The sequence below is a fragment of the Mytilus trossulus genome, chromosome 11 (genome assembly GCF_036588685.1).
Source record: "Mytilus trossulus isolate FHL-02 chromosome 11, PNRI_Mtr1.1.1.hap1, whole genome shotgun sequence".
Lineage (NCBI taxonomy): Eukaryota > Metazoa > Mollusca > Bivalvia > Mytilida > Mytilidae > Mytilus > Mytilus trossulus.
In genome coordinates, this window is record NC_086383.1 from 43,536,836 (window position 1) to 43,561,246 (window position 24,411).

A 24,411-nucleotide genomic window follows, 5' to 3' on the forward strand; every position below is an offset into this window, starting at 1 on the left:
TTGCAAAGAGCAATTGTACATATTTTGGTTCATTGACGTTTATATATGGATAAAGTTTATTTGTTATATATTTTGTAAAGAGAGAACAATTTTGGATCCAGTATCAAACTGGTAACGTACTCTTCTAAATAGAAACAAAAACGCTTACCTGGTGTACACGTTACATATGCAATAAGACGTTTATTCATCCCGTTTGTGTCGGTAAACCATATACTATGCAGCTTACCAGGTACAATTTCCACCACACTTGCATAAAGCTGTACACGGACGGAAGAACAGGCCGTAAAAGCAAACAATGTTTCCAAATCAAAACAGCTTGGTAGAAAGAACGTTTGGCATGTTGGTAATGTGCCTTTCGTGTAGGTGGTACAGACTCTATTGAAATACCTTTATGTTCTAAGAGTACTTTTCTTTTTTCATTTACATTGTTTGATTCATTTGTCCGATGGTTGATCTGTCATCTGTCTAAAAGCATCTGATACCTTGGGGAAAGCATTTCATATATCCCAAGCTGTTTTATTTTCTCGTCCTGCATGTGAAGATACATTGTTGTAACCTCTGAAGGCGTGGAATATTGGCAAAATCCTAGATTTAAGAAGACCCAAAGATTGTGCAATATCATAATTCTTATGTAACGGAAATTTTTCCCGGTTGCAAATGCTATTCATATCTCCAGAACTTCTGTGTTCTTATATATAGCAATATAGCGATCACAATTACGACTGTATCCACAGTTTAAATGCTAATCTTTATAAAATAATCCCTGACTGCATCTTCAACGTGAATCATAACTCTTGTATCTGCTTCTTCGTGTTCGCACGGTCGCAGTCTTGATTTGGTTATGTGTGCCTGGTTTGAAATAACATTGGCTGCAGAGAGCCATCGGATAATATTCAATCATTGGTTTTGATCTCGACTAGAGAGAGCCATTTGATTATATTCAATTATTGACAAAAAATGTTTATATATTTTATTTCAGTTCTCTGTATCGTATCTTAGTATAATCTACCTGGAGTAAAATAAGTAAGACAAAACAAGTCTCGGTTTGTAAATTGATCAAGTAGTTGATTTTAGTAAGTTAATAAATGCATAATACAAGCTACAACTCATTTAAGGACAGGAAAAGGGCGATGTTTTGCTTATGATCTGTTTTGCAAATGTTTTTTCCGGAACAACAATAAGAAATATCCGAGGGACATCCGATCCTGCACGATGACTTTAAGCTTTTACTATGTACTTAATAGTAAATATTATGATACGTGTTTATTGTCAGTTAAATTGCAGAGCAACTAAGATAAAAGTAAGTACTTTTTAATTTTCAAAAGTAATTGTCTTTCGGCTTTATTGCTCTTTAACGCTGACAACTTATTGATAATTTACAATTTGATTCGAGCATTAGCATGATCAGGTAGGGAAATATAAAGATATATATCATTAGTACGTCATGATTCTTTGTTTTTCTATAATAATTTTGATAACCTGGAGTTTGTTACTAGATTCTTACTTAAACCGAGTTAATGTCCGTTATTCAATAGGATCTGTCTACCTTTACGGAGCAGTTGAGTTCACCCTCCCTTTTTTGACAGGCTGGTTGTTTTTCAACTGCTATTGTCAGTCCGTCTTATTTTGTCTTTTTTCGTTGTATTGTCACGTTTTTGTCTGTCCATCTTCTTTTTCTTTTATCAAACTACTGTCTGTCTTTATTTGTATTTCCAATCGGATTTTTAAATATATTTCTTCAATGTTTGTAAAAATCACATAATTTGGAAAGATATTTTGGCATAGCGTATGAAAGAGAAAAATCATAAATAAATAAGCAAACGTTATTTGCAATATTCAAGCCCATTCGATAGAAATCATACTTATTTATACATTCATGTTAAAAAAAAGTGATAGCTTCGTTCAAAACTTTCTGACAATTCTTTTCTTATTTAATATGTCTAATTGTTTGACTGATTGGTTTAAATGTCATTTTCAGAACTTATGACTATTTGATTTGCAGGCAGTTTTTTTTATTTTTTGGAGGAATCTGGACAACCTGAAGTACGCTACCGATCTTCGTCATGAAGACTGGCAATCCTAGTCAATAAAGACAGGTTTCAAATACACATGTCACGTGGGGTACGAACAAACACCAACGTCAGAGCTGACAGTTCAATAATACAGAAGTTACTTAAACCATTCGGACACCAAGGACCCCATGCCTAACTGAGCACTGATTTTAATCGTTAAATATTTATAAAAAAAAATGTCTTAAAAGTAGAAAAAAATTTTGGATTGAACTTTTAAATGTGGAGATGTACATACACAGTGTTAACGATATTTAAATTCCGGGAAAGCATTCATTCCTTGTTGTTAAACATGATAAATGATATGCTTATTAAACACATTGTGCTTGGAATTATTCCGATAAATCTTACTCAGGTTTTGTATCAAGATATTCGATTTCAATATTTCGCATACTAAACTGTATCTGGTGGGCGATTTTCGATATATTTTAGAACAAAGTCATGAATACTTGAATAAAATATGATGCAATATATCCTGTATATGTTTATCCTTCTATGTAGTGATAACTGCGTATTTAAACTGTTGAATTTGACGGAATTTAACTTGATGATAATTTGAATGAAGACTGGTATGTTTTAAAGATGTTATTCCATTGTAAGATGCTTATATTTTTTTCAGGATTTTTCTTGAGTATTTGAATAAAGAAAACATTATTGTGATTGAAGATGAATATAGACCCAATGCTTTTGATGTCTGTCGTTTTCGGGATAAGTGAGTATTCAAATGTCATTTTGCTGTAGTATTGTCTTTCATTCTTGTTATTATGCTTTGTCCATAGAATGTCTATATGCCATAGTGTTTCCATTATTTGTTTTATAGTAATAAAAATAACATTTTCAGGTTTTGACTGTCGTAACACATTTTTTCACCTTTTTACCTACTATTTATGTTTTTGCTCACCTATTGATGTAAACACAAGTGAAAGGTACCACCATTGGTTTTCCCGTGTTTGTCAATTTGCACTTTTCAAACAATTGTGCAGAAATTTTTTTTTGTTTGAAAATATTTTAGCCGTCACAATTTAAGTCAGATATCTGCTTCATATATGAATACTTGTAAAACATGATATCATTAGATAATAAGAAAATTAAAAAAGTACAACCACCAACAACAACTGATATTGGAGACAATAGACGAAGAAGCTTTACAAACATCATCGAACGACATAATGTCAATACATGAACATGCCCTAACTTTATATATATGAGCACAAACTGAGGTAGAGGTAAACATTTTTATAGGGATTATGCAAGTTTCCGAGTTTTATGTAAGTTTTATTCGATTCGTCTGTGAATACGTCTATAAACTAATAATTTAATTTTGGATGTAACTTGTCTTCTGATTTGATGACAGTGTTTTGTTGATTAGCACATAGACATAATTTATTCTTGGGACCATGATGTCATCAACGTTTTTTCATGATTTACGCCGGTTTAAAATGGAATTTAGAATTAAATTATAAGGATTGCCTATAATAGTTTTTCTGTCTATTTGAAATAACATCAAAAATGTGGTACATGTACACACTTTAAAATAAATAGCTACGCGGGTTTTTCACATTGATTCAGTGTGCACCACATTTGTATGCTATTTCTTCATAGACAGATATAATATTACAGCCATTCATTAGATATACAATATTCAGTTGCATAAAGTAGCTACAGTAAACTGTTTGATGCACTTATTCTTAAAACTTAATGATACTTGATTTTGTTGTTTTAATATTTTCTGATTACAAGCCTGTGAGCTGCTTATCGGTAATGTGTACATTGTCGAGTACTAAAATTCGTGACTCATCTTTTGCGTAAAACACTCGAGTAAAGATACACAATGATTAATAAAGAACCCACATTTTATTTTGTGTTCGTAATGTAAAGGTATAGTACTTCCTTCAAAGTAAATACTTTGTTTTACACTGATTTTTTTTAACACAAATGAGAATTTTATAATTATAATTTCCAGTTTCAGCAGCTGGACAAGAAAACAGGACTTGACGAGGATTTGAAATCTGCATATTAATCAACATAATCAGCTGATGAAATATAACCAATTAAAGCGCTTTTGACATTTTATTGATAAAGACATGTAAACATATTAACACTTTTATGACTAGTTTTTTTTGGATTTTTGTTGTTTGTTGTTTTATAGTTGGGAACACAACAGTTCTTCATGTTAATGTTAATGATGTACACATAGAGTGATTTATTAACAAAGAACAATAACGAGTAGTAAAACAGTGTTGGGCAACAATCTGACATTTAAAAGTACCGTTGTTACTTACTGTATTTGTTTATTAATGCTAATGAAATAATTAATTTGGTTTTCCAATTTTGCGTACTTCCAAACTATCTATCCATTGGAATTTTCAACAGTAAATTTGAGCCGGAATTGCTGTGTACTCTCCAAATTCATTATTCCCTATTTCTACAAATCTTGTTTCTTCAACAAGAAATTATTTACTTGTATACACAAATATCAAATATAAAAGACGTCAACACAAACACCAAGAACGTTAGTAAAAGAGGGGCGAGAGCTACCAAAAGAGACATTCAAACTCATAAATCGATAATAAACCAACAATGTCATGGCAAAAATAGAAAAGACTAAAAGATCAACAATATCACACAAAACAAAACAAAGAAATCTCAAGACAGAGAAACATGTATGCACCCAACATTTTGGTAGATCTGAGGTTTGTATCGAATTGTATCGCCACAACATATTTTAGGGCGATTCAATCTGGGGATTTTAGCACAATGCGAAACCTTAAGATTTTTGAAAATTCGCGATCACAAAGCGAAAGTTACACCACAAACGAATTTAATGTTTCCATTAGTTTATCAAATGTTCATAATTATCTATGCATCTTCTTTGAAACCAAATATTAATTCGAAAAGTATGCTTAACCAGTCTATAGATCTTTGGTTGACCGTCCTATGTCTTTTTCCCGCAAGAATTTGAATGTGTAAATCTAACATTCCGTTATGCTACAGCGGGTCTGATAACTTTTTTGTGGCGTCTATACGTTCGACTTAAATGGTCTTGAGATATTCCATAATCGGAGATATGGAAATATAAATATAAAAAATGACGATAAAAGCTTTCAGCAAATGCTTAATGGAAAATGTTCGAGTGAAAGCTACACATGTTGGCTTTAACAAATGTACAACACATTGTTATGAATTTTAATATGTTTTTCTGTATACCTTTTTTAACTTAGGTGATGCCAGAATAAAATTATATATACTATAATTCGATTAAGCAGCTGCAATAAGGGTGCGTCAAACTAGTCCAAAAATAGCTGGTGCAATATTTCAATAAGCATGAATTCTTTCAGTGAAGTTTCAAAGATCAAGTTTAAACACGATAGAAGTTAAGTTCACAAGATAGGAACTGACTTTTCTTTTTTCGTTTTCTTTCAAGAACTTGTCTACGCAGTGATTATATATACTAGCGGTTGCTGTTTGCAGTGGTTAATAAAAGTATTTCCCTTTTTGTCTAGATTAAATCTTTTGTTTTACCGTTTGAATGGTTTCACACTAGTCATTATGAGGCCGTTTAAAGCTTGCTGTTCGGTGTGTGCTTAGGCTCCGTGATGAAGACCGTACTCAGACCTATACTGGTTTACTTTCACAATCTGAGACTTGGATGGACAGTTGTCTCATTGGCACTTATACAGCATCTTCTTATATGTATAGGCTTATATATTAGAACCACAGAGGCGATGTTCTGAATAAGACTAGTCCAAAGAAAAATATTTGAAAAATCCATTACAAATTTATACAAATAAATAATAAACATTGAAAAAACTAAATTACGAATTAAGTGTTTCAATCTGGTAAATAAAACCCCTAGCGATTTTGACACTATTCTGACAGATAATTTATATACTTATATGAACTTCAAATTGATTGATTGTTGGTCCCTTTACATCCAGTTGCAAATATCTCCGGTTTAGCGACGTACAGTCAAACAGAGGTTGAAGGTTCAAAGTTGCATGATGCTTCAATCATAATAATATGACAAAATAGGCAAGAAATCATGCATACAGCTAGAGATGAATTGTTCATGATTGATACGCGTTAGGCTATTAACCACATAGAATATCAATATTGAAAATGTAACACAGACAAAACATTTGATTGACTGATTCGATCTACAAAAACGTCGTTCTTAGGTAAAATTCAAAATTAATTTATTTCTTAAACCTTAAAACTGAAAAAAAATCCCTTTGCACGAGGTCCATAAATCTATGTTTATGTTTATATCGTATTATGTGACAGTTGGTTGTTTTCGGCGTCATCGCGATAGTCAATTAGATGGAGTTTAGACTTAAATACACAAGAAACAAAGCTACATATTATCAAATCAAATCAAATATTTTATTGCCGTAAAACTTTACAGTGTGTGACCAACATATATTAACAAATCAAAATCAAATCAAATATTTTATTGTCATATAAACTTTACAGTTTGTGACCAACATATATTAACACAATAAACATACATACATACATATGGAATACAAAATAAAAACAGCATTAACATTTATAACAACAAACAAGCTGTTAAGAGTCCCCTGTCCTCAGTTCTAACGACTTTTTAAAAAAGGATCCTAAATTTGTATGTTGAGGCGTTGATGGATTTAGTAAAGAATGACTTTTTTTTCTTCTTCAGGTAAGTGATTAATTTCACTACATATGTGTTGAAAAAAGGCATTTCGTAGAGTTTTCGTATAAACACAATAGTGTAAAAAATGTTACTCATCCTTTAGTATTTTACATTTATGGCAAAGTCGTTCCTCTCTAAGGAATTTTAAAATATCTCCCCTTATCAATCAACATGATCAAGAGGGAGTGATTACTTATTCTAAAATAAGTGATTAATCTCCTTATATGAAAATTAGATGTATTTAGATAAGATTCTAGTGTATGATCTTTTTCAAGGTTTTTATTTAGATAAAATTTACTTTTATTATCATTGTTTTCAAATTTAGTTTCAATTCAATCTTCATATCTATTTTTCATTTTTAGCTTTATATCGTTTTTTTTTATTTTGTTTGTTAAATCTTGTATATCCTCACTGTATTATCTGACCATACTTGTTTCATTTTTGTCTTTTTCTTTTTGTTGGTTTAGATATGATTTTACATGTATTTTCTGCAAAAGATTGTCAATTTTTTGTAAGTTTTTTTAGTTACACCATCAACGCCTAATTTATTGCTATCAAAATGTTGCATCCCTTAATCTGTTGAAAGAACATCAATTAGTTTTGAAAATGACAATTCTGTTCATTTTTATGATTTTATCAAATGCCATCTCTTTTCATCTAAATATTTCTTTATGCATTTATCTGATATAATAGAAAACATCATATATAAATTTATTTAAAGATGATCTAATAAATATGTAAAATAATTTGTTTAAAAGTATTTTACCTCAGACAAGAGACTCTCACTTGCAAAAACATAATCTACTGTACTGAACCCAGTATTACACATATAAGTAAAATATCCCAGGGGATATTAAAAAAACGTTCATTGAGTATACGCAGCCTTGATGACGAACACAATTCAAGTAATTTATTTCCCACTGTATTCAAAGTGATATCTTGGTTTACATTTCTGATTATTTCAATATCAGTTATATAGCTCCCTGGAATAAGGTCAATACCATCAAAATGATTTTTTTCCCATCTAAGTCATTTTCAATGTAATCTACTTTCATTGCAGTTCTAGAATTAAAATCGCCTATTAAAATAATTTGTCCTTCAGTAGAAAATGAACTAATTTCATTTTTAAGATTTTCCAAGTGACTATTATTATGTGCTGATGAAAAAGGGGGTATATAAACAGCACAAAGATACAAATTTTGTTTAGTCCAAAGAAATAGTTAATAATCTTTAACCATTATCTACTCTGGGATGACGTATATACGATAAGAAATCCTTTTGCAAAATTGTTTTTTTAATTGTGACTTTATGCCTCCACTATGTATTTTGGCTTTTTTTTATTTCTTGCGTATTTAAGAGATAATGTTATAGCCTTCAATTTAGAAATCTTCTGATCCCTCCTTCTGGTATTCTAAAAGAATATTTATATGTTAATTTAAAAAATCCAGAAACATTGGTCTTTAATCTTATCCCAATGCTATGTACATTCCATGAGGACACTGACAATTTTCTTTATGAATTATGTTCAATTTTAATATTGACTAGTGTCAGTTATATATTTAACCTTCTTGTTAGCCTGAAAACCTTCAATTACAATTAGACAGTTTGGTTAATGCTTTTTTTACTGTAATAATAGTGAATAGTTCCAAATAATATATTTTTTTTAATAATTCATAAGTGCTAACAATACAACAGTCTAAGGGAAATAACTCATTTCATTGTTTAACTGAACAAATATTAAAGTGTTCTATAGAACTAACTGAATACAACAAGTGTTCTGTAGAAATAACTTTAACATAATAAATCACGCCAAAAAATATATATATACATATATTTTTACATTTCATCATGAAACTTATATCTTTTTCTAAAACACCCAACACGAACATGTACACTGTATATTGAAAAAAGGCAATTTCATCTCATTACATGTATTTTTTATCATCTTATTGTCGAGAAAAAATTTAAAAGCAAAAAGAAAAATAATTAAATGAATCTTCAATTGTGTCAATATGGCCAAATTGTCATGTTAGATATAGTTTTATTAGTCTGTATGTCTGTCTGTCTGTCTGTCTGTCTGTCTGTACATCTATATTTTATAAGAGTTGCAACATTTTGACATTCAAATTCCATAAGATATTTCGGATTAGGTTAACATAATATGTACAAGGTTATTACTAGATTAGGATGACCGAAATATGCATGGCTTTAAATTGAAAGATATACCGGTTGTTCATTAAAACTATTAAGATAACAGCTGACAACTAAAAAAATATCCCCCTTTTCAATAAAATTGAGAATGGAAATGGGGAATGTGTCAAAGAAACAACAACCCGATCATCGAGCAGACAACAGCAGAAGGTCACCAACAGGTCTTCAATGCAACGAGAAATTCCGCACCCGGAGGCGTCCTTTAGCTGACCCCTAAACAAATATATACTAGTTCAGTGATAATGAACGCCATACACAAGAAACTAACAGCTGAAATAATACAACAATAACAAAGGCCAGTTACTCCTGACTTGGAACAAGCGCAAAAAATGCGGCGGGGTTTAACATGTTTACATAAATATTTGCACTTTTAAAAGTTTCCAACCGATATGTTATATTACTTTCTTTTTGAGTTTTTATTGAATTAACGGATAATTATATTGTAATGTTATATAATGATATTACAGTTTAAAGTTCATATACAGCTGGTAAATGTCACATTCTTTATTTAAACTCCTAAAAGAACATTTATTTAACATGAGTTTTTTTTAAGATCAAAACAAAGCACGTCTAAATGTTGTTGCATGGAATAGCCGGTGTTTCACTTGTTCTATCCTCTTTGCTTGGCTCGCTTAAAGGTATTTTTATGGACGTTTAAAGTCCTATGAAACGAGTTACTAAGGATACTAAATTTTTGAACCTATGCATGGGTGTATACAATATTTTTTTTTGTCACTTTGATATCAATTAATCACAAACCAATAACGTGTATTTGAGAAGAAAACAACGGTGATTGTTGATTGGAAACTTTAGTTGGTTATAAACCTCCATGTCTTGTTTAAAAACTTACCGAGCATGATTTTGACAAGCATCAACAAAGAACTAGAAAGGATATGAGAAATAAATGACATAATTGAGCTATGTTTATTTTTACATTCAGCTGAAGACGAGTTCGCAAAAAATCAAATCTCGATTTGTCAAAAATAATACATCGCTAAAAGTGAATAATTATATGTTCTGCATATCAACTAATTAATTTCAACAGTAAAAACAAATAACAAAACATTTTCAGATTACAAAAGAAAGTGTGCAAGTTGTCCTAAGATTCAGAATTTTGAACTGAACTTGACATATAATTAAAACATGTTTGCTCAAATTGACATGGTTGCACATGTTCACAATTTTTTTAAAACGTTTATTATAAAGTTTGAATATGGTACTTATATCCATGTTGTTATAAAGTTTGAATATGGTACTTGTGGCCATGTAGTTACAAGGTTTGAACAACGATCAAGTGGTCATCTTGTTACAACGTTTGAATATGGTACTTTTGGCCATGTTGTTACAAGGTTTGAAGATGGACCAAGTGGCCATCTTGTTACAAAGTTTGAATAAGATTCTTATGGCCATATTGTTATATTTTCATTTAATTTTCAGCGTCGAAATCAATGGATTTATTGTTCGAAATTGCATTTCCAAAAATGTACATACATGTTTATTGTATATTTATATTTATCTAACTACATCCTTAATGTGAATCTTAATTGTCTTGTTTCATAGGTATTTCTTTAGTTTAAATTTTGAACTACATTTCTTTTTGATCGACGTTGAAAAAGTGACCACATGATAAATATAATAAATTCTAGCAGCTCCGTCATGGTGAGGATACTTGCTCCAAGAAATAATCCCATTTGTCCCCCAAGATTCGCTGCAAAGAGAAATAGACTTCTCTTCAGTTAAATGGTAAATTCCTGATAATGCAGTTGACATAATTAATACACGCGATATATTTTACCTCTTAATTCTGCTTGTCTGTTTGTTATGTTGGTTCCTTTGCTATATAATTGTTTGTATTACAAATTATGTATCGCCTGTTAGCATTTTGTTTTTATGATTTTTGCCTTATAAATCTTACGGAGGGCGAAGTGATCACACAATATATGGTCGACAGATAACAGACGGCTTCTAAGTGAGTAGTCAAGTGTTTATCGACCAAGATATTTAAAAAAAGTAATACTGGTTTTTTTTCATACTAAGAACCTTCTTATTTGATTTTGATTTTGGTTTTGTTATTTTTTTGTTTTTTTTGCCCAATCGAATCAGTTTATCTGAATAGATTGAACGACCACCTTTACCATAGCATTGTAAAACAGGATATAGTTTAAGGTGTAAAAACATACTTTGAAATTTTAGACATATTTTATGTCACAATGTTGACAGCTGTACCCATATTTTTTACTTATTAGCTGTTGTTTGTTTATGTGCTACATATTTGGGTTTTTGTATATAAATTAGGCCGTTAGTTTTCTCGTTTCAATTGTTTCACATTGTCATTTTGGGACTTTTTATAGCTGACTATGGGGTATGGGCTTATTTATGAAGGCCATACGGTGATCCATACATGTAGTTGCATATAAATTTCTGTGTCATGTTGGTCTCTCTGTTCAGCTTTGTACTTGTTTCGGCTTTCACACTTTTGTATCTGGGCGTCGCTGGTTGGTCTTATGTGGACAAAATGCACTTCTGGCGTGTTGAAATTTTTAACTTGTTGCCTTTTGTTAGCTATTATTCGTGTGTTTCTTTGTCAATTGTGTTCTCCTATTTGTTTGTGTTGTAGTCCTGTGGTGTTGTGTTGTCATTTTGATATTTTATTTCACATGGCCATAAAAGAGGGCGGTTTGGCATGCCTCAAAACTAGGTTCAACCCACCATTTTTTTCCTTTAAAAATGTCCTGTACAAATTCAGGAATATGGCCATTGTTATATAATTATAAGTCGTTCCTGTGTGTGTCACATTTTAACGTTGTGTTTCCATTGTGTCGTTTGTTTTCTTTTATATTTGAGTGTGAATTCACATTACTATAAAACGTGTCACGGTACTTATCTCTCACAAACTCATGGATTTGGTTTTGATGTTATATTTGTTATTTCATAGGATTTTGTTTAATGCTTAGTTCGTTTCTGTGTGTGTTACATTTTAATGTTGTGTCGTTGTTTTCCTCTTATTTTTAATGCGTTTCCCTCAGTTTCAGTTTGTCACCCCGATTTAGTTTTTTGTCCATGGATTTATGAGTTTTGAACAGCGGTATACCTTGTTTTTTTTTTTTTTAGAGTTGTCTAATTGGCAATCATACCACATCCTCTTTTTATAAAATAGAAACCTATATGATTTTGTAGTATTGCAACATAGTGTTTGCTAAGCATGGGACGTCCTCGGGTTTAGTTGCGGATTATTAAAGGAGTAAAAAAAAGACAAGAAGACTTTACAGTCATTTTAGACCGTAGACACAACTGACCAATTACACTAATCAACCTGTAAAACTGAACAGAGAAAGTAGCTTACCTAATAAAGACGTGACACCGTCGTATTTAGGAATCTGTTCGGTGACTGTTGTTGTAAAATCTTTGAAAAATACCCTAACCATTACATTGGGTTCATAATTGTCGTTGAAGTCGTAGTTTCTACAAAAACAGATTTGTTATAAAATATTTGAGTCTGTTAGATTAAAACAAGAATATACTTGTAAAAGCACTTATTATGATAAATTTTCATAGTCTCTACAACTGTCTTTTTAATGCCAACAAAAATGAATGACCAAGTCTATTTTGCAATCCTACATAATGTATGAAATAAAGCATGGTTTTAATTGTAGATCCATGAATGCGTAATCTAAGCATGCTCGTGATCATGATTATTTTTTCCGAATTTTGTTTACATGTTTTATCTTTCCCTTCTAAATAAAGACAACAGTAGTATACCACTGTAAGAAATTCATAAATCGATAGAGAAAAAACAAATCCGGACAACAAACTAAAACTGAGGAAAACACATCAAATATAAGAGAACTACGACACAACAGAAACACAACATTGAAATGTAAAACAAACAGATACGAACTATTATATAACAAATGCCATTTCCCTAACTTGGTACAGTATTGTACAGGGCATTTCAAGATAAAATGGTGGGTTGAACCTGGTTTTGTGGCATACCGAATCTCCCGCGTTAATGGCAATGTTAATTAAAACATTAAAATGACAACATTACATAACAGGACTACAATACAATTAAATGGGAGAAAATATAGGACAGAGAAACAAACGAAAAATAACTAACAAAAGGTACCTGGTTGAAAAATTAATACGCCAGACGTGCGTAACGCCCAAACAAAACTATACAGTGGGGCTCAAATGAAAAACGTTTGAAAACCAACACAAGTACAAATTTGAAAAGTACTGAGGACCAAAGGTTCCAAAAAGTTGTGACCAATACGGCCAGGGTTATCCGCCTGGGACAAGAACATCCTTATTATACAGAATGATTCATACTTTTGCAAACAGTAAACATTATAAAATGACTATATAATTCACTAAAATGCGAGATTGATATATTTTGTGAATAGCAAGATATTGTTGAATGTGGATAAAAGAAATCTATGCTGATCTTATTGTTATCTTTATGTTTAATTAAGAGCTGCTAGGATATCAAATAAATGTTCTAAAGAAAGCTCATATGAAAGATTTTGTCAAAAACAATATTAAATAGTCACATGTACGTATCTACTAAATGTTTAATGATAAAGAGTGAATCAACGTAAGTCCCAAAGACACTGGCATCTGTCTCCCTTCAGAATACAAAAAAATATATACCATAAAATATGTACTTAGAAGTGGTTTGGTTCTACTATAAACTACAACATATTGTATCGACTTTCGGACATGTAAATATTTTGCTTCGTGTAATTGACAGAATTCATTTTTTTTTATAAGAACACACAACCTTCTTATGCATTTTCGTACAAACGCTTCTGATTTAAAAGTGTTTGAATTCAAAGGACAAAATTTACTATCAAACTTTTCTTCATACTTACTTCCTTGCTGTTGATGATACTACCACATCATATTTAATGGTCTTGCATTTCGGAAGACATGCACAAATTGATGACGTATCATTTGTTTCTACTATAAAGTAAACGTTTTATTATTGAATAAATGTAAAAAAAAAAGATCAAGTTTCTTTTTTCCATTCTATTACCAAATTGAACATGAAATATAACAGCCCTTAATATTACATGGACATTCTAATATGAAGACCGTATTACGCTTTGTAAAAATAACGGTGTTCTAATGAGCACAACATATGTTTGACAAATGCGCACATATTTACTGTTTATATTCTCGTTATTTTCATTGTTTATCTAATAAAATATATACATTTTAGAAGCTAAGATAAACTTTAATTATATATCTAAGTTCAGTATTTTTTGTGATTTTACTTTTTACCAAAGAACTCTGCATTTAATTTTTAAACTTATATGATATGTATGAAAATGTAATGTAGAGACTCCATGTTGAGGAAACTACAATAGCCAAACAGTTATCAAAGGCGTCAGGACCACAATTCAATACGCCAGACGCGCGTTTCGTCTACACAAGACTCGTCAGTGACGCTCAGATCAAAACAGCTATAAAGCCAAACAAGTAAAAAGTCGAAGAGAACTGAGTACCCAAACAATTCCAAAACAGTGGAGCTAAATACGGCTAAGGTAATCCATTCCTGGACAACAAAAACCCCAGCTTTTCGAAAATTTCAAAGAATTGTAACAGGAAATTTAAAAAAAAATGATCATAAAATAAACATCAAACATATGTACAGTTAAAAGATTTTCGTACGTTTCGAACTATAAAAATACTGTTTTTATCCTTTTAGAATCGGAGTTATTACTTCGAATTAATGTCACAATCTATGATCATTTTAACATGGGTAGGCATTATATTTGTCCATATTCAAAACCTCGCTCACGCTCAGTGTAAAATATTGACTTATATAATAACTACCGATGTTAAAATGTTCATAGGGCATGACACGAAGGAATTATAACTTAAGGTATAACAGATCGATCCATTAAGTTGATCTGTAATTAGATGTAGTGAAATTACCCTGTAATTCTAGGGGGTTTCCCAACCTGACACAAGGGTATTGGTACATCACCGAGGGATCCGAAGGAACACATGACGCAAGGGTAACAGTTCGGTACTTTAAGCCTCTTCTTAGAATGCAACCCTCTCTAACGGACGAACAAGCAAGGCAATGCGCTTTATATCTGGGACCCAACGAAATAAGCGGGGACTGACACAAAGTAGGAAGGTAAGGGCACTCAAACACTAACCATAACTTGCATTAGCCCCTAGGATAACCGAAGATAGATATAGGAAGATGTGGTGTGAGTGCCAATGAGACAACTCTCCATCCAAATAACAATTTAAAAATTAAACCATTATAGGTTAAAGTACGGCCTTCAACACGGAGCCTTGGCTCACACCGAACAACAAGCTATAAAGGGCCCCAAAATTACTAGTGTAAAACCATTCCAACGGGAAAACCAACGGTCTAATGCGAGCTCAGCGAGACAGACCAAATAACACTTTACTGGTAGTTGTTGGTGGTTTTAAATTTTGGTCCCGCAAGGGCTTGATTGCCATTTTTAAGCATCACTCCAAAATTTTGAGTTCCTTCGGTCAACCTTGGGAATTGATATTTCGTCCTGAAAAGTCATACCAGGTCCCGTGTTTTACTTTCTGGGTGAAATTAAGGAAAATTACAACGTAATTAACTAGTTTTGGGGCCCTGTAAACATTTTTGAAAGTTTGCAATAGTTTTGATAGTCACGCAAGGTTTGCTGCCGCGAGATTTGGGCACCATCTTGGATTGAAGTGTTTTTATGCATATTGTATAACGGTGTATACATGTTTATATTGACTTTTTCATATTGAATAAAGATTTATTGTTGCTTAAATTACATATTTATTATTGCTTTGTAATTGCCATTGAAATAAAGTAAAATAAATTTGATAACTTAAATAATATATAAGTCATTATGAAAATAGCAAGAGATTACACTATAAAGATAAACACCTGTCCTGAGGTGGTACTAAAGTGTATGCTTGGCATAGGGGATGCCTTAGGAAATATAATTATTGACATCAGGAACAAGGGTATCCATATTGATGGGGAGCTTTTAGAGAAAATTCCGTATATGAGAGTAACTGAGGGTCTACTGGGAATGATTGTTTTTGAATCTAGTCCAACTAGGGAAAATGCTGGCGCAGGGCACCCCAGGATTTCATTTGTAGACAAAGACAGACTCGACGCACATTTTTATCCGGTTATGTGTGGAGACACATGATGAAAGAGACGCGCCTTCGCGCAGAGTTCTGACCAAGCCATGGGTATGTCAGAGGCATATGTAGTTTCACCATATTTTAGACAAATTCCTGTTCATCAATATCAGGAAAACAAACAGAGGATTGCAGAAATGGTCCGATACCACAATTGTCGTCCCTTGATTTTTGTTGTTCACAAATATAGTCCCTACTGTTAACAGTGGGTTACTTGCCATTAATTCTTATACCCCTTCCAAATTTATTTCTCCATGTTTAATGCCTCAAATTTTAGTGAGAGTGGGGGTGAAATTACACTGTCAAACAGTTTGGCTCCTGAATTTTACAGGAATGTAGTGATTTGGTCCAGCTGAAAAAAGTTAAAAATTAGCACCTCAGAAGCTATCAAAAGATTTCAAGACACCGTGAACACAAATTTGTCTATATTTTGAGTTAGAGCCGATGAAGTTTTCTATAACTTTGATATAATTTGTCTCAAAAGTAGTGCAGCACACTGTAAAAATTTTCATTGAGAAAGCGCAGGTGGGATTTTTTTATTTTTCATTTATGTTCTAAAAGAAATGCCCTACGAATTAATTGAGGTCTCGAACTAAATGTGTTATTTTTAAAATAAAGTAATTGATTGACGAACCCCGTGCTAATAGGGACACCACACAAACAAATTCCCATAACATGTATAAGACCAATCCATACCTGAACCGATTGAACAGCTTGATTTCAGACAAATAATCTCGCTTATTTGCATTGCATTCAGCCATAGAGTCAGAAATAGAGAAGGCGTCCGGGAAAATAGAAGGTTTGCGTGGACATCTACGTGATGTTTCGGATAGGGATAGTCTCACACCTTCCCCTCGGACCAATACGGTTGTTCAACTTCTACATGAACAACACGAATTGGCAGGTAGTCTTCAAAATCAACAAGTCCTAGACCTGAAGTCACATAGTGATGACATCAGGCAACATTTGACAATAGATAAATAACAAGAACCACCTTTTAATTTTCAACAAATAGACCAACAGGGTATCAAGAGATCTCAACCGGCCATCGACAAGATATTACACCTGTCACGAATGATGAAATGCCTAGTGACCATGATCTCAACTTTTCACCCAGTGTTCAACATGACAAACAATTACCGTCAGATCAACAAGTAGCCAGCCGTCTTCAACAGGCTTCACCGGCATATCACATTTTGTTTACTAGACAATAAGTTAAAATCCTGTAAAACAACATAGGGATATATACAAATCTGACACGCCATCAGTTAAACGCGTTCAACCGTTTCAACCACCTATTCAATATGACAACCACCACTGACAACCACAATTCAACGAATATGAAACAGTGATACCTTCAACTAAAAGATACCAAGTTCGTACTCACAACATACAAAATGGTGTCAACAGGGTGCAACCACCAACGGTACAATCTCAGAATTATATACCGAGCACTCAACAGGTACCCAAACCTCAGATTGGTTCCACCAACCAACAGCAAAGAGCCAACAAGGTTCAAAAGCCTATGTTGTCAGTTCAAAAAGATGCGCAATTGCAACAACAGGTACAAGACTTTCACCAACGGCTAGTTCAGCTTCAACTTTGGATCAACAGCTATGCACAACCTATACAACAACACAATTCAGTTACTGTGCCGGTTTCCTTACCTCAAAAGCAGCTGCATCAACCACAACCGCCGATCAACAGCCAGGATACCAACCACCAAATGTTGTACCAAGGATCCAACCACCTACAACGATTGGTCACCCAATTTCTATGTTTAAACCTCGTAGGGACCACCACCACAAGGACCAACACAGACCGTTAGTCAACAAAATATGTCTAGTGTAACGTATCCAGTCATGGTTTTTTAATCGCCTAGACGTAATTATGGCCGAGGTCGTGGGCGAAGGAATAATTCTGGTGACAGGAGATATACCAGACCTGAATATTATAATAATGAATGCTGTAACTGTCACAAGCCAGGTCATTATGTCAAAGACTGTCTAGACCTATATGTACAAGATACCAGTCGATAGTCAGTGCAGAAAGAGCAAACATCTCAATAAATGATGAGCTTTTAGTGAGAATAAACATGATTTTTATGAATCTCAAGGAGTATTAACAGGAGTCAGTACAATTAGATCACTAGGAGCAGCCAAACTCTTTATAATAGAAGTAGATACAGCTGGAAGGAAAGTTTTTGCTCTAGTCGACTCTAGTTTTGAAGAGATATTCTCTAGGACACAATTTTTGACACTTTGGAGCCTAATCCCTATGTTATCAGGGAAGTCGCTATGTATGGTGCTGGTACCAACATGACAACGCCATGCAGGCTTACTAGTCCTATCAAGTTATAGATTGGATATATGCAGTTCAATCAACAACTGTATGTAGCTCCAGGTTCATGTGATATGATACTGGGATATTACTATATACTACAAAACAAGGTTGTCATGAATATTGGAGAATTAATATAAACTGTTCAGAACAGCAACATGCCTCTTATCATAGGTTATGATAATACTGCTCATGAAACAATTGTCAACATAGTTCATGGTTCAGATTCATCACCTGAAGAGAAACCCAGTACAGAAGGGTCAACACAAAGATTTGATACAGTCATTCCTCAAGTCGAGTCTAACCAATTCATAAGGGCCTCGACATCTACACAGAAATCAGACGAAAGAGATGGGTTTAATACTTGTCCTAAAAGTGGGAAAAGGTAAAAGACTTGTGTTAAAAGTTCTACAGACCGTATATGTTCTGTAAAGAACTGCCCAGTACTGGAAGATAGAAGAGACTAAAACGACATTATTTTGACAAAACATCTTTCTGACATCTTTTAGACCTATTATTTCAAAAGACTCATGGATGACAGTGGATTTCACCAACATAGAGCTTATATAGTCAGTATCATAGTAAAATGGTTAACCGGGCAGGAACTATTGACTGTCAAAGATTTAGTGAACTTCCTCAATGAGAAGTCTTTTGTGCCTCGTTCTACACATGTTACAGGGATACAGATGCAAGTTCATCGTACAGTTTTTAAAGAGATGGAGTGGATAGATTATTTCAGATATAGTTTGAGACCCGTAAACAGCCCTGCTTGTTAACTTAACTGGAGAGTCCTAACTTCGGTTCTTAACTTTTCAACCCCTGAACAACAAGATATGGTAGCCGAAGAATTTACTACAATCCTAGAAATCCTCCAGAACCGGTGGAACTTGATCAGATGAATGCCAGTTTCTGGCCAGTGTTTGTAAACAAAACTGAAGATGGGTCAGCAATCCTTCAAAAAGAAAGAGAGAAATATAATGTGCATTCGGAACAAGAAACGTACCATAGTAATGGCTGAAATAGAAGACATTCACTATGATAGTGAAAGTTAAAACACTGAAACATCTAGCAAAAGAGAAAATTGTAGTCCATTATTGCTGACAAAGACACAGATGCACACCATACTCCGGAGAATAAAACCGCCATTCTCCTGGCACGCAAAGTTTCACAACTAGCTGAATCCCAGGTAGAGCCTTCTTCTTTGCAGCTCAAGTCGATTCAGAACACTCAAGTTCCAATACTTGTTGTTTTACAGTATGAAGGTTTTCAGTGTATGGCAAGGGCTAATTCTATGACAGAACTGTACAATGTAGTTACTGAACGATTCCCTGAAAATGGGAATGTATCACTGATCTGTGAAGGAACAGTCTTAGATGACAGTGTATGCTTTGGCCTATTAGGTCACCGTCCTCACATTGAGGTGAGGCGCCTTCAGTAGTAAAATTGTCATAACAAAACAGTTTTCCCAGTTTAGAATTAAACGCCTTTGATATTGTGTCAAGTGTGAACCATAGTTGTATTTTATATAATAATTTTTTTTTTATTTTTTGCCTCACACACTCATGCACATTTAAAGTTTGCAAAAAAATTAAATAGTTGTAACAGATATTTACAGTGGTGCCATGACTCTGATATTATGTAAATTGTAGTTTAAAATGTATCCAATCTTTTACGGTAAAAGAGAGATCTCTCAAAAAACATGTTTAACCCCGCTGCAATTTTGCCCCTGTCCCAAGTCAGGAGCCTCTGGCCTTTGTTAGTTTTGCCTTGTTTTTAATTTTAGTTTCTTGTGTATAATTCGGTGTTTAGTGTGATGTCCATTATCATTGAACTTGTATACATATTTGTTTAGGGACCAGCTGGAGGACGCTTCCGTGAGCGGGAATTTCTCGCTACATTAAGACCCATTGATGACCTTTGTCTGTTGTCTGCTCTATGGTCGGCTTGTTGTCGCTTTGACACGTGACCCATTTCCTTTCTTAATTTCATTGTTGATAATAAACGGTTTAAACTGATTATATATTTTGTAGTCTTTTATTACACCTGCCAAGATGTTTACTTTTACTACCAGTAATATGTTACCTCAACGACAGAGGATATTATATAAATGTATTATAGGATTAAACGCATTTTTAAAGGAATGTATTGGTGTAAAATTTCGACCAATTCACCCACAAACACACAAAGGACTTTTATGATATGTTTTTGAGTGACTTGGTTCGGTTTCTACATCGATAAATTGCTATAAAAAGGAGTTTAATCCTTGTTATTCTTTATAAATGGAGATAAGGAATTCATTTTCCAACACCCGTAACCTCTATCACACTTAAATTGTATATTTGATTCATTGAATTGGCCTGGCACATGCATATTTTTGTTAGTAAGCGCAAAATTCGGTACCATATGAAAGTTGCTATCTCATAATTAAAAAAACCCGGCAAAAACTCTTTTTATCATTCAAATGAATGTCTTGTATTTATAGATTAATTTAATGATTAACGCGAAGTGAAAATACATTTCATTAATTAACGTAGAGCCGAATTGTGGTATTATCACCGCCATCTTGTTTACATTGGTTACGAAAAGATATTTGGCCAACGTCTTCTATTGAAAAATAATCAACATCAAGAACAACCACCTTTCGACCAAGCATTTCAAAATATTCCCGTATATGTAAATCATATAAGAATGATTGGCATTTATCAACTTTTGTTGTTATTGTCTCTTGGTATCTTCATTTTGAATTATGTTTATCAGTTGGTTATATTATATCAATAACCAACAGTTGTCTATAATACTTTTTTTGACGATTTACTTACAATCAATCCATAAGTGATATGCACAGATTTCGACGTGGTTTGGTATATCGTAGCAAGATGTTCCGTGCCCTAAGAAGAAATTTCAGTTAAAAATAAAAAATAAATAAATAAAGAATAGTATGAAATATTGTTAAGAAGCACAGTGTAGGCCGAATTAAAGAAATACAATGCTTTAATGCGGGGTTCACACATTGCCGATTATTGCTCCAGTTTGAGATCAGACAACAATACGACAAGAAAAAGTCGGATTAATAGCCTCAATTATCGGGAATGTCATATCATTGTCTGAACGCAGTCGTTTTAGTTCGTAACAGATTCCTACGGATCGGGAAGGTTACGAATAGTTCGGTAAAGCACCCCGACAGTTAGGTGCGTCCCGTAACATTCGGGGCAACTCAGCCGATTTTGTCTAGTCGGATTACAATCGTGGCTATGTCGTGACAGATTCTGCTGTATCGGATCGAATTCCGAACAATGTCTTGTGTATTCTGGACGGTGTCCTGTGGAACGGGAATGATCTGGAGTAATTTTACATAGCTGTTTTTCTGCCGATTGAGTCCAGATAGCATCCAGATCTTGCCGATTGCGAACCGCTTTTTGCCGAAACCGTTCCGAAACAGTCCCGTTATTTATACGAAATTCGTCAATGATACCCACGTCAGAGTTTACAGTTACAATACGACTGAGACCCGACAAAGCCGTTTGCAATGTGATAGAGCGGACCGTGATAGGATTACGTTCCGACAGTACCTGATCATCCCTTAAGCTTAAGCTGGAGTCACACATTCACGATTTTACTGCCGTCCTTGACAGGACCATTCCCGATAAAAATTTGTCAAAATAGTTATCAAAAGTACCAGGATTATAATTTCATACGCCAGACACGCGTTTCGTCTACATAAGACTCATCAGTGACGCTCAGATCAAAAAAGTTCAAAAAGCCAAATAAATACAAAGTTGAAGAGCATTGAGGACCCAAAATTCCAAAAATTGTGCCAAATACGGCTACGGTAATCTACTCCTGGGGTAAGAAAGTCCTTAGTTTTTCGAAAAAATCAAAGTTTTGTAAACAGAAAATTTATAAAAATGACCATATAATTGATATTCATGTAAACACCGAAGTGCTGACTAATGGGCTGGTGATACCCTCGGGGATGAAACGTCCACCAGCAGTGGCATCGACCCAGTGGTGTAAATAGTTATCAAAAGTACCAGGATCATAATTTCATACGCCAGACGCGCGTTTCGTCTACATAAGACTCATCAGTGACGCTCAGATAAAAAAAGTTCAAAAAGCCAAATAAATACAAAGTTGAAGAGCATGAGGACAAAAGTCTGATCAAGATCCTGTTAATCGTGGATGGTAATTCAAACTTCAATTAGAATTTAATCACGACAACACTCAGATATTGTTCAGGAAGCGTCGATATTCAACCGTTTCCAAGCGAGTTTATCACGATACTCCCGTTCTCAATCCGCTTCTAACATGTCTAATGAAATTTGTATCTTTCGCCAGGTAAAATTCGACCGAGTCTGTTACGACTGCGTCCTGATTCTACCGAATGTAATCCGACAGAGATCAGACAGTGAACCGACGCTAACGGAAATTATCCATTCGAAAACTGTCGGCATAATCGGGATGAGCAGGTACTGTCGGAACAGGTCCGCCCTATCGCATTGCAACCGGCTTTGTCTGGGCTCAGTCGTATTGTATTCTGTAATTGTCGGGACTCTGAAGTGGATATTATTGACGAATTTCGTATTAATAACGGGACAGCTCCGGACGGTTTCGGCAAAAACGGTTTTCAATCCTCAAAAGATCTGGATGTTATCTGGACTCAATCGGCAGAAAAACAGCAATGAAAAATTTCTCCAGATCACTCCCGTTCCACAGTACACCCTCCAGAATACACATAACATTGTTAAGATTTTGATCCGATACAGAAGAATCTGTCACGACATAGGCACGATTGTAATCCGACTAGACTAAATCGGCTGAGTTTCCCATAATGTTATGGGACGCACCTAACTGTTGGGGTGTTTCGCCGAACTATTGGGACCCTTCCCGACCCGTAGGAATCTGTTACGAACTTAAACGACTGCGTTCAGTCTATGATAGGACATTCCAGATAATTGAGGATAGTAATCCGACTTTTTCACTTTTCGTTTCGTGTCGCTGGCAGATCTCAGACGGGAGCAATAATCGGCAATGTGTGAACCCCGCATTAAATAAAGGATGATGGTACATTATTTTAATTCCATTTTTTTTAAATATTAAACCAAAAACAATTGTTTTCCTGGCATTCTTGCTGATTATCACTTTTAAAAGGTCAATTTTAAATTTAGTTTTTTTAACCTTCACGTCTGTTTGTATTCACACTTCGATGTCAATATAATAAAATTTGATTGGATTGTCATACAGGTAAGAGGATTAGATAGCTAAAACCATGTTCAATCCACCAGTTTCTAAATGAGAAAATGCCGGTACCAAGTAAAGAATATGACAGTTGTAATCCATTCGTATTATGTGTGTTTGGGCTTTTGATTTTTCCATTTGATTAGAGACTTTCTGAACTGATTATTCCTCGGATTTCGAAATTTTTGTGATTGTTTTTTAAAAACCGAAAATATACCTGAACGGGTCATAGTGCAACCACACTGCTTCATCAATAATTCATTCCAACATTTACGTTTACAATGAAGAAAGCTGTAATTCGAGTTTTCCGTACACTTCTGATTACCGTAAGATGTGAATGGACTTGGTAAACCTATAAACTATAAAGAGAAACTCCACCTGATTAAATGGATATATTGTATGATATGAAAAAAAATACAAGGTTAAGTCTTTAAGAGTTCACTTGCTTCAAACACAAATCAAATATAAGCTTAAGAAAGCAAATAAAATAATACGTCTTCTCTTCAAAGTACTGAAAATCTGCTTGATGTTTGTCAACAATATGAATTAGTTAACATCTTGTCTAAAAGATGAATTAGATTAATCATACTAGTTCATTGTTCAAATTGCTTTCTAAGCACTCTCCATGCAAAGATCCTCAAATTTGATGGACATTTTGTGTGGCAATTTTTTTCCTAATACGAATTCGGAGTAAAAAATACACGT

At 33.7% G+C, this 24,411-nt stretch overlaps 1 protein-coding gene and 1 long non-coding RNA gene across 2 annotated transcripts; one reads left to right on the top strand and one right to left on the bottom strand.

Moving 5' to 3' along the window:
• The first annotated feature begins 1,181 nt into the window (after positions 1-1,181).
• On the top strand, positions 1,182-4,185 carry LOC134690386 (uncharacterized). The gene is made up of 3 exons (XR_010101920.1): positions 1,182-1,300; positions 2,689-2,781; positions 4,033-4,185. It is a non-coding gene; the product is annotated as an uncharacterized LOC134690386 (long non-coding RNA).
• A 6,059-nt stretch (positions 4,186-10,244) lies between these two features.
• Positions 10,245-24,057, bottom strand: LOC134690459 (acid-sensing ion channel 4-like). The gene is made up of 5 exons (XM_063550432.1): positions 23,924-24,057; positions 21,291-21,359; positions 13,824-13,914; positions 12,296-12,414; positions 10,245-10,660 (listed from the first exon to the last, which is right to left on the bottom strand). The coding sequence occupies exons 1-5, from the start codon at positions 23,955-23,957 to the stop codon at positions 10,521-10,523; spliced, it is 453 nt and encodes a 150-aa protein (XP_063406502.1). The 5' UTR covers positions 23,958-24,057; the 3' UTR covers positions 10,245-10,520.
• Positions 24,058-24,411: the final 354 nt, after the last annotated feature.